The 11906-nt window shown below is 40.6% G+C and overlaps 1 protein-coding gene across 1 annotated transcript; it reads left to right on the plus strand.

Moving 5' to 3' along the window:
- The first annotated feature begins 1961 nt into the window (after positions 1–1961).
- Positions 1962–6367, plus strand: LOC145435324 (uncharacterized). The gene is made up of 3 exons (XM_080312618.1): positions 1962–2152; positions 4383–4555; positions 5755–6367. The coding sequence occupies exons 1-3, from the start codon at positions 2042–2044 to the stop codon at positions 6167–6169; spliced, it is 699 nt and encodes a 232-aa protein (XP_080168744.1). The 5' UTR covers positions 1962–2041; the 3' UTR covers positions 6170–6367.
- The last annotated feature ends 5539 nt before the right edge of the window (positions 6368–11906 follow it).

Genomic DNA, 11906 nt, shown 5'->3' on the forward strand with positions numbered 1-11906 from the left:
CCGGGTGGGTATACCCGTTGGCAGGAACAAACAACTTCGTCAGGCTTTCGAAAAACCTGGAATCTTGCGCTCTTATAGGGTGATAAACCGTCCCCCACCACGTCGTTCGCTTTTGCCTTTTGCAACGAAATTATTGTTTGTTGTAATGTTTAGTGAGCCAGCGTGAAGCGCAAAAATTTTCAATAACTCATGATAAAATCGGCCTATAAGATCGGGATACAGTTGATACAGCTGTGATACAGCTGATACAGCTGTGATACAGCTGATACAGCTTTATATCCACAGGGTGATACAGCTGTTACAGCTTTATATCCACAGGGTGATACGGCTTTATCTCCACTCAGTGATACAGCTGATACAGCTTTATATCCACAGGGTGATACAGCTGATACAGCTTTATATCCACGGGGTGACACAGCTGATACAGCTGGTACAGCTGATACAGCTTTATATCCACAGGCCGGTGAGAAGTGTTCAGTTTCACCTTCGCTCGAAATAGTGGGAATAATTGCTTTCACGTGTAAAGTATACCTGGTATCAATAATACCACCGAATGAACTGACGCTAAATGTTAGTTCACATTAGCTATCAGATATTTTGATAGCGCGACGACTGTACAATGTGTTTTTGTAGGGTAAGTGGAAAGGCGTGACTATTTTGAGTGGGTTGCGTGACAATTTCAAGTGTCATGCCTCACCTATATTTCCGGATTGACAGTATAGCCTACGTAAATTCTGAGAATCAGTTTCGCATATTGGTGGGATATAATACCTGATCAGCAAGAGTGATCACGGTGATCGGCGTTGCTATACTCTAGTAGAAGTAGAAGTAACGACATAAATTCATACCCAATTAATTTGTAGTAGAAATTTCAAAGAGTAGAAGTAGGTAACAGGGATGCGAAAAGTACTGAAGAAAGAAGTTTAAAAAAATAGATCTGGTCGATATGTTATATACTTTTAGCCCATATTAATAGGAGGTGGCCACCTTTGAAATCCCAATATGCAAGCATAGCTCGAAGCAATTTCCTACTTTACAATTTCAAAGTGAAAAATGTAAATAGTTAGTAGCCTAGGATCATCATCCTTTGAGTAAATGGTAAAACGAAGCAAACCATGTTTGCGCGCTCAAAATTAGAAGTACTTCGTTATCAACTGGCTGCGTATTACGGTTGGTCAAAAATAACTTTTTTTCCGGACTCCGGGCATTTACTGATTAAATTGTTTGCCTGCCTAAGTAAAAGTTGCGCACCAAATTTGGCTCAATTCCAACCAGCCAAAGCCGCGGCAGAGCAAATTGAAATATTTAGATTTATTCAAAGAAATAATATTTATTTCAAATGTTACGGTCAACCCCATGAAATTGTTAGGTATGCATTATGAAAATGAATTACCAGCGATCCATGCTCATTGCGTATGTTACTGATTGGATACTACAGCAACATTTTACAATTACGCATTTCATGCATATTCGATACATTATCACATCTTCGTTAGCATAAATAGTATACCGCTTCAGACTCGTGAAATAGAGGAAAATATTTCGGAAATAGGTAGCATTTCCAGTGCATTACATTGACACTATTGGTAATTCCTCTAATGGATCATATCACCGGCATCCGTCTGTAACGTTATTTAGTTAGTTACACACTAATATTATTGTGTATGTGTTTTTGTTTTTGGGTATTCTTCTGCATACTAAATTTGTTTGTTGTTAATGTTCCGGTTCACGCAGCAAGAGGATCTCCTTGTCTCTCCCTCTCTCGATCACAGATCATGCCATTAAATATAGTTTGCTCGTGACAAAACCGAACAGGCAGATAAGCAGATAGATGGCTACTACGTTGATGATCATCTCTAGATTTACCCGTCATAACATATTCATCACTGCCTTGTACACTACGGACGACTTTTAATGAATATTCTTTCTCTGGTTTATACGCAAGGAAAGTTTGAGATACATTTTGATTTATCGCCATTATTCCGGTTGCAGCGAACGGTTGCTACTATGCACTGAAAACGAAGATGATTGGAAAGAATTTATGCAGTTGTGCGCGGCAGCGTTTCAAAATTCTGCAACTTTCAGACGGTCTCATCCGGACCCAGAAAAGCGCAGGAAATTCATATCAGCCTATTTCGATTACGTTTACGAGGTCAGTATATCCCCAAGTGGTCTGACCGGACAAGTTATCTCTTAAATATGCTGTACGCCCAGTAGGGATTAGCATGATTGAGAATGTGAGGGATTCGATTTTGAAATGAACGACATGCTTTGAGTAGAGCTGACTATATCAGTAACAACCATTATTACGTCATAACAGTATGGCATATGTGAAAGGTTCAAATATCTATCACTTATACTACTACAACTATAAATCTCATTTGCCATGATTATTTTTCTACCATGGCTTTTGTTGTTTGTGGTATTCATGGTGTTTTTCTACTACAATGGTCATTCGCATCATGTCGATATTCGTTATTTTGATTTTGTATATGCTCCATTTTAGGCCTATTTAAGGCGCCGCGCACGGGAATTGAGGGACGAGGAGGAGCCCAGATAAACCTCCAACACTTAGGAAGTAATTCTGAAGTCGACCTCGGTCGGAAGCGAACCCTCAACCTATTGGTGTTGCAGCTGTGGATCCACCACTACGCTATCTGGCTACCTTCAACCATACCTATTTCATAGCAATTTCTCGCAATGCTGAGTGTTGTCCGCGACTACAAAAATATGTCATTTCAGAAACATGCGTAGCAGAGTACTACTTGTTCACATGCTGAATTACCACCAATGGGGCTTGAAAGCCTTTCAGATCGAAAAATTGCATCGAATGATTACAATTAATCCTCGATTCACATTCGAGTATACTCCAACCGTCGTGCCAATCACTAACGAATGGAGAGATAGTTAAGGTTGTGGAAATTGGTAACTCACGTAGTAGTGGAATTACAGCCGTAAGATTCCTACTCAATTGAATGTCAAAGGAACGATTGCTAACACATCTCAAAACAACTTCTAGCGGGAGTGGAAATATACGGTTTGGAATGTACTATAGCAGTGGTTCTCGACTGGGGGTCCGCGAAGCATTTTCAGGAGTTCGCAAATCTCAAAATTTGCAAAATGGTGGGCAACTTCATCTGTATGTATTTTTTCAATTAGCGAAATCACGAGTTTGCTTCGCTTCATAATTTCTCCATCTTCAGGCCTCGTATAAATATAATGGCCGTCTGAGATGTAATATTCTACTGAGCACTCTCATTTCAATTGCTAATAGACAGCTGATACAGACATATTGCTGAATTTAGAGATGATTTGTTCGGGTATAAAAAAAATTGTTTGCAAAACATCAATTTTATCCTGTGATATAAATACTCACTATTCCGGAATAATTTCACTATGAGCTGCTACATGGAAATAACCCTAAACTGGACATTATATGTGCTGTTTCTCATTATTTGGGCAATATATTTCGTACCCATATCTGAAGCGTTACGGGTAACTATTACATTCGCCACCACCTATCTTTGTTGAAATTGATTTTCTCCACGCGTTCATATCAAATCGATGGTGTGGATTTTCACGATACAGCCGCGTATTACAAGCAATGCAGCTGCACAATTCGCTACAGAAGTCAAAGTGGTCAGCGAAAAGAAAAAGCATAAGAACCACTCTGCTATAGTCTATCTATATATTAGAGGTTTCACAAAGAAGATGTATTCGACGGGTGGTATGCAGCCGTAACCCTAAATTAAATTCAAGTTTGAAAACTTGTTAATTATACCTAAAAATTGTGTAAAATATAGGAAACAGTCAATAAATAAATATCGCCCATGGTTGGGTGGATCAAGTAGTTAAAATATACGTGTGTACAGTGGTGGCCCTACGAACGGGTGGGGGGGGGGGCTGGGCAAGACTTATCGGGGGGGGGCTATAAGTATCTATCCGTAACTTCTGGGGGGCCCCAGACCCCCCTTCCGCATCGGTTATTATTATCTATCTTTCGCCAACGCTAACGTTTGCCCAGGTGCTGGATTCGGCCATGTCTATTTTGCATGTGTGCAAGGATAGACTACATAAAAACTAAGTAATTCTACCGCATGCAGCGACGTGATGATTATCGGGATACGGGACATTTCTAACAAATGCAGTGATTTGACGATGATGATTGACACATCTGTACGGAATCATATTCTTGCTTGGTGCACGGACTTCCATGTTTATTCGTCATTCTCCTTGAAAAAAGCGCAAAATCCAAATATGGGGGCCCCTTCGACCAGGGGGGGGGGGCGACCGCCCACCTCGCCCACCCTAAAAGCCACCACTGCGTGTGTACTTCGATAAAGTATAATATTTTTTTCTCCGACCGCCTCTGATATTGACAGACTGAATACAGCAATGGAAGGGCCGGTTTGGCCTGCGTTAAGAAACACACGGCTTCAGGACAAGATGAGATCGTATACGGACTCATCGGCGTCTACCAGCGCAGCGAGAAGTACGTCGTATACCTTTCAAAATTGATGTCAATCGACCGTAAAGGTGCAATCATGCAGTTGCGGTAAGTCAGTATAGCGTATTATACATGTATGTATACAGCATAAAAGAGGAAAAGTTTGCTTGATTTCTAGTTCTGGTTATCACTGAGCAAAATCGAGTTCTTGAGTGATTCGATTCTGAGTAAAGTATTAAGCTCCAAATCGATTATCATTCCCTATGACGCCACGACAGTATGGATGATGTGGAACATAGCCTACTGGTTCCCAACTTATTTGGATGTCGGAGCCGCAATTTTAACTTCAGAGCGCTTATGGAGCCGCGTGAAAGCACTCGAGTAGGCTAAATATAACGAAAATGTGAAGGTAGATATAGCCTACCTACGGATCTCACAATCCAGCTTATTCAAAAGCATGCACTATGCATATAGACTTCTATATATTCTATATCGGTTATCTTAGCATTGATAGACATTGATAGGCAGATTGGTGAGTGATATATATTGAAAAAACTGCAAACGCATATCATCACTACAGCATACTATAGATATCGTTATGTGTGATTGCTCTTCATACATTCCAGCACTTCATGCACAAGTTTGTGGGGGATTATACGCTTAGTAATATTGGTAATATTGCAATTTATACTTGACTATGAGCCGTTACTTTGATGTCAGTAAGATTGTGTCGAAATTTACTCTTCACGGACACGATCTATAAAGGTATATGACCAGCAGAACTCAAGATATATCATTGTCTGACGGGTATTCATCCATGCGTTTGACGCTATAGTCTGCAAGAATTCTCTTTCCCCGTTTTCAGAAGCGGCCTTGGGCGACTTCAGACATAACTGATATTCCGATTTTAGCATTGATATATAGAAATTGACTATAACTTAGGGTTACCATATTCCGGAAATCTGAAAAGAGGACACTTTTTCAAAATGTTCAGACTTACTATACTGGAGTAAAATCCGGAATTATAGTAAATTGAAAAAAAAGGTTAACTTTCCGGCTCAGCTCCAAAAACGCCGCCGGAGCGTCACTTCAGTGTTGATTTATTGTATCTCAGTCGAATTTTACGAGGACGTATGGTAACCCTACTATAACTATTCCTAGAAAGAAAAAAACTGTCTATTATATTTTTGTGGCATGTTCAGAAGTCAATCCGAGTCGCAAAAAAGCTACCCAGCTGCGGTTGGGATTTGAGAATCACCGAACAAAACCATTACGTAATGATGATGTGATCCCGTCCTTTTTAACAGGGAAGATAATTGGACGCAAGAAAATGTAATTAATGCCATGAAGGCGGCATCTGCGTCGCTTGGATTCTCACTGATATACTTCGCGCTCCAAGCCTCCAAGTACTGTCACCGGGGAATAGCAAGGAGATACTTCATCAAAGCCGGATCCCTGATCGCATTCGATAAGCACAGCGGAATCCCGCCCGAAAACACTGTCGTCGCCTACGCCATGCTAGATGAACCTGATCTGCGCGATTATTACATCAACGGCGGGATGATAGAGATCGCGCATAAGCATTATTGCATGGACGGCGAGTCGAAATGCCACGATTCTGAAGCGCATGACGCCGCGGACTGCGATTGCGTATATGTCATGTATCACGGCTATCCTGAAGTAGATTGCTACCACGAAGAGTTGAAGCAGTGTCTCCGTTAAGTTTAAAACACCCTATGCACTTATGCCGAATCCATTTACCACCGTACCAATTCGTGAATCCGCCAAAGGTAGCCAGGGAATGTGTTACGCGCTGGGCTACTAAGGTAGAATACTGTCGTTTAGATGTCGGCGACAACCAGGTAACTCACACGAGCACCAAGAAAATCCACATTCTACACTAATATACCACGGGTTCCAGCCAACCTTGTCTCTTGACACTGTACATTGTAGATTACATGCAGCAACTTTGATATTCTGGAAGCAAAAACAATATGTTTTTTCGACGCATGCCATACTGGTCCAGGATATATCACTTTGTTGGCAATGCGCAAACATGTTTACATCGCATAGACCTATGGAAGACCCATTTCGCATTATCCCTGAAACGAGGAAAAGTATAACTACTTTTTATGAATTGTTTCAAAGTTCACTTTTGTACTTTTTGTTCGCATTACAGTTCAAGTATTTCATGATTTTTTCGGCAATAAATATCGTTCATTCATCCATTAGAGCTATGTTTAGGATCTGTAACGCAGTCCGTATTCGATATTGCGTAGAAATGTCCATTGAACTTTAGGAAGCAAATAGACTATTGGCCATCTCTTGTTTTATCGTAACAGCATGAGTTATATAGGCATGACTGACATATCTAGAATACCATCCTTATAGCGATATCTATATCTGATGATCAGAGACAGTGCAGTGTTTATTTTTATAGTCATTGCTGGGTCCTTGCATGCTACAGGTGTCGATAGCTCGTTGCCAATCTCTCTGCAACCGCAGTGCTTAATAAAGCTTATGCCAGTGGTTCTTAACCTTTTTTTCTCCAGCGCCCCCTATCAAAAATAGCCTGGGTCTAGCGCCCCTTTTAAAGGCCTGTAATAAAAAACAATGTGTCAGCGGTTGAAGTCCGGTTTCGGGTTGGGAACTCACCTGTAGACCACTCGACTAATTAACGATATAATTGTAGGTGCTATTTTCGGGATCAAATCCAGGTTGTTATATCAACCATCGGATAAGGCCTACGGGCGATTGGCCAAACGGGGATGTTAATCGTATTGGGTTTTGTAGTATTGCTTTGTGTGGCTACTAAATCAACTGAAAATGTGGTAGATATTTGCTCACATTAAATTTAGCACGGCACCAAGCTCTTGGCGTTAACGTGGATGCGGGTAATAACACTAAGCAGTATCATCCTTTATGATACGATGAAGGAAGATTCTGACGATTTAATTTTGTAGCTCTCAAATACAAGTATATTTAGGTAATCACTTTGGTCCAAAAGCTTTAAAGCATATATTATGTACAAAGGGCATTACTCTCAAAAGTTGTTTAGTACAGTATACTCTTCGATTTCGACATGCTCCGCGCCGCAAGGTACAATACCTAGTTCAAAATATTTTGTGTAAAATAACCCAAGCTATCAGTTTATTAATATTGTCATCATTCCAAAACACCACATAACTGCGATACAATAAAAGATAAAAAGGTGTCGAAATGACTTGGAGTAGCTAGCGTGACGGGAGTGTTTTAACAGCGAATCGGCAATCCAAAAGTACGCCAAATTCATTTTACGTGAATTAAAAGAAACCACTGCATTCATGGAAGCATCGTCGGTGGATATTTCGCAATGAGCGCTACGAGAAACGTTGTGATTAGACAGATTTTGTCCAATGTTAGTTTGCAATGAGAACTCAGGGATATATAGAACTATTGTTCTACTATATAATCATACGCCCTTACTACACCATCTACTGCGAGGCAACTTTTCTTCAGCGCCCTCCATACCGCCCCTGAGCCCACCCACCCCCATTTGGCTCCCTGAGCGTTTCCGCCTCTTTTACAATCCAAATCGCCCCCTGGGGGCGCTGGAGATAAGGTCAAGAACCACTGGCCCAGACGAAAACAATGAGCCGAGCTCGGGACGCAACTCTGCATGTAGCTCATAGGTAGGTTTATCATATGTATATAACGAAAGGTGTTTACGTGGTCAGTAATAAACACTTCTACTTTTTGGAATATGTAAGCCTACCAGACCCACTTACTGAATTGGTTATGTCTTTAGACCAGGGTAATTCATTATGAATTCGTGATACGTGAGTATCGCCAATCACTACTTTGACTGCGGCTTGGTAAGGATTATTGTCACGTACAAGGCTATACTGCCTACCTTTCAATAACCATTGCCAATTCTCGTGAGATATCATTGCGAGTACATTAGAGGAATTGGGCAATGACTTACCAACATAGTCACTGAAATACTTGCATAAGAAGAAAGTAATCACAATTCATGCTAATCGCTACAGCGGCGCGATTACCACGATATTCACGTGTGTCGTATCTTCAGTTATGGTCAATACAGTAAGGATTACTCGCATTGCATACGATAATTCTATGGTTAAATGTTGCGGGCCGAATTGGACCTCGATACCACAAAACATGCAGGGAAGTGACGGTCAGCTCAACCCGCCATATACTCTTTGCGAAAAAAATGTGTGTTAACACCCGTGTAGCACCAGTAATGTACAGGTATGAATATGCAGCCTTGTACACTAGGGCTCTTCAAAAATGACTTTTTTTCTCAAATCGTACTGGCTACCTAATAAAATTGTTTGGTTACCTAATTTAAGCCTACACACAAAATTTGGTTCAATTCCAGTCAGTAACCGCTTTGCTACAGGAGAAGAAAGTCTGTATTTATTATATAAAAATAAATCATAAAATATTTGAAAATTTTCTGTTCACCTCATGAAAGTGATAGGCTTTCTATAGAAACGATCCTCACGAAATTTGGTTCAATTCCAACCAGTGGCAGCGGAGTTATTACCGTCGAAAAATTTTGATTTGAATAAAATAGTATTTACGGTGAGCACAACTATAATAAATAAACAAAGAATCGGTCACCGTAAATCCTATTTTATTCAAATCAAAATTTTTCGACGGCAATAACTCCACGGGTTGGAATTGAACCAAATTTGGTGAACATCGTTGCTATAGACAGCCTAACACTTTCATGGGGTGAACAGAAAATTTTCAAATTTTTTATTATTTATTTTTATATAATAGATAAATACTCTCTTCTCCTGTAGCAAAACGGTTACTGGCTGGAATTGAACCAAATTTTGTGTGGAGGCTTAAATTAGGTAACCTAACAATTTTATCAACTAGCCAGTACGATTTGAGAAAAAAAGTCATTTTTGAAGAGCCCTATTGTACACGAAACCATAGCCTATACCTCAGACTTACATCATGGTATAAATCAAACACGACATTTGAATCAAAATAATTGAAAATTGAAATGTATGCGCCATCGGCACGTAAGATTTATAGCGAGATGATCGCTACACTGCGGGAATTGACTTTTTAAAGTTTTCAAACTTATTGAGGTTCCCGGTGGTATAAGTCAATTGGCAATACATCAAACTATTACTTTAACCATCGTCCTTCAATAATTACTAAACAATCATTATCGCACTTTGGAGATATGCAGCAGAAACTATAGTCTCGATATGACAGTTTTAGCTTCAGGGTGCGGGATTTTGGCGAGAATGAGGCCTAAGTTTGTTGTTATTGTTCCAAACCTTGTCGGGAGAATCACTCGTACTTTGAATTCATACGCGATGTAGCCTCGAGGGATCTCTCGTCAACGCATTCTAGAGAGCAGCCATAGCTAATCTAAAAGAGTTCTGCCGAAACCATAGAACACAGTTGGCGTATTTAGCCATGTTGTGTTAGGGTTTGAACGGAGTGTCGTTTCAGAGGATGCATCGACAAGTTACGAAATGTTTATAACTTCAAGTATTGAGTATATGTGATAGGATGGCTAGATTTGTAATAGAACCCAGCGCTGTCTGATGTTATTATTATTTTGCTATAAGTATTTGATATTTGGTTTCTAAATGGGTAAGGTCTCAAGCATTTTTGGGAAAGGTTTAACAAAAAATTTACTTATATAGTAATTCAAATAGACCGCCGCATTGCAATCGAGAAGTTGAAGGTGTCTTAGACCTTTATCACAATGGGGTTTCAGAAACACAGAACCTTAATATTGCAGCAAACAATATGTTGATATTGTCAAATTTATTCCGATCGAAGCTTTGCGACTGACTCTCATCATGAGCGAATGTCAGAAAATGCAATTGACCCAATTCGAAATATAGAAATAATTTTTGATGTAAACATAATGATTTCCAATACCATCCGTGGGAATTGTAGGGAGATTATTTTAGATAAAGTTCTAGCTAGGGGGTTTCGAAAATATAAGAAATTACTTTGTGATTTTAGTATGGACCAAAAATTGTGGGAATAATAGTCTCAAAATGCGCAGAGACAGGACCAAAACAATAAGGGCAGATATAACAGCTACTCTTTGACTTATGAGCTCGTCAAAGTATAGCTGAATGCAGCATGCTGTAGAGATCCCTCTATCTGATGATTATTGACTGTAACCTCACTACTTCTTTCGTAGAATGGTGCTCTATAAGTTCATTGGTGTAAAAATAGGTCTATCCGTTAGATTTGCATGATAGCGCCTGGTGTAAATTAGGTCCTACTCATTTTCAACCTTCGGAAGCGGTGTGAAAGCATATTTCGGGACTTGAAAGTGTCGTTCGCCCGATTTACACCTCATACTAAGGTGAAAATCTGTGAATGCACCTATTCTACCATCCATGATTTACAGTGCGGAGAGTAATGGTATTTTATTGAAAATATGGAGCGGCCCCTGATTGTTTCTCTTACTTAAAGTATTAGCTGAATATTAGCTGTTGCATCATGCTAATCGTCTAAATTTTCCAATTTCAACGCATGTTTATTTTCGCTGTTTTAGGACTATTGAAGTCTTTCTACATCATTTACGTAGTGAAGATATGATGGGTTTCGATCATACGGAGGTAAAAGATGCGACCGTGCAAGAATCACAGAATGGGCAAAGTGAAGGTCACCCAGCAACGATCCAGGTAGAAGTGCCACTCGCATGCATGCAGCAAGTAGTGACTCGCTGCGAAGGTGTATCGGCAGATGATCTCGTCTCATTGCGGAAGTCGAAGGCCTGGATTTCTCGCCTTGGAGGAGCTGAGATTATCATTGGGGTTTCGTCAGTAATCTTGCAAATATTCCCGGTGGCCGTAGTTGCTGACAGCAGGAGAAATCGAGCTTGGCAATACTCGGAGTATGACGACCGCTACGCCGCCTTGACTTATGTCTCGCCCGGGATCTTAAGCGGGGTGCTCGCGATTGTTACGGGAATCCTGGGCGTCTGCATGAAGGCCGGCTATTCACGATGCATGCATTATGCGTCGATGTTCTTCACAATTGCAACCGCAGCAATAGCGTTCCCCACTGTTTGCGTATCAGGAACGTCAGCCGGCTTGACCTTGAATAGGTCATTGATTGTGATTCACGCATTTTTAGCTGTGTTGAATTTTGCGTTGGCGTGTATCGCGATTGTGCATAGCATGTTGTACTGTAGCCGGGCTAGTATGAGTCAGAATTTGGAGTCTTACCAGGTACTCGCTAATGCCTCCAATGCGGATCATGCTCCCGCCGATCAATACCCCGTAGTGTCTAATATATTTCAGTGGCATTCGCTTCAATGCATGCAAACTCCGATTGGACATACATTTCCGGTGTATGCTCAACAACAGCAGCTAAGACAACATGGATACCCTATGCCATGTCATCACATACCTCAACCGATAGGCAGAACCCAACTAATGTCTAATTATCCGCCGCCCCA

Source organism: Botryllus schlosseri, chromosome 3 (assembly GCF_051294905.1).
Source record: "Botryllus schlosseri isolate E-star chromosome 3, Bs_hap1, whole genome shotgun sequence".
Classification (NCBI taxonomy): domain Eukaryota; kingdom Metazoa; phylum Chordata; class Ascidiacea; order Stolidobranchia; family Styelidae; genus Botryllus; species Botryllus schlosseri.

Excerpts from the sequence above, each read along its gene's own strand:
- LOC145435324 (XM_080312618.1), top strand. The coding sequence starts at position 2,042 with ATGCAGTTGTGCGCGGCAGCGTTTCAAAATTCTGCAACTTTCAGACGG. Across the intron at positions 2,153-4,382 it reads ATTTCGATTACGTTTACGAG|ACTGAATACAGCAATGGAAG; the intron begins GTCAGTATATCC and ends TGATATTGACAG. Across the intron at positions 4,556-5,754 it reads GGTGCAATCATGCAGTTGCG|GGAAGATAATTGGACGCAAG; the intron begins GTAAGTCAGTAT and ends CCTTTTTAACAG.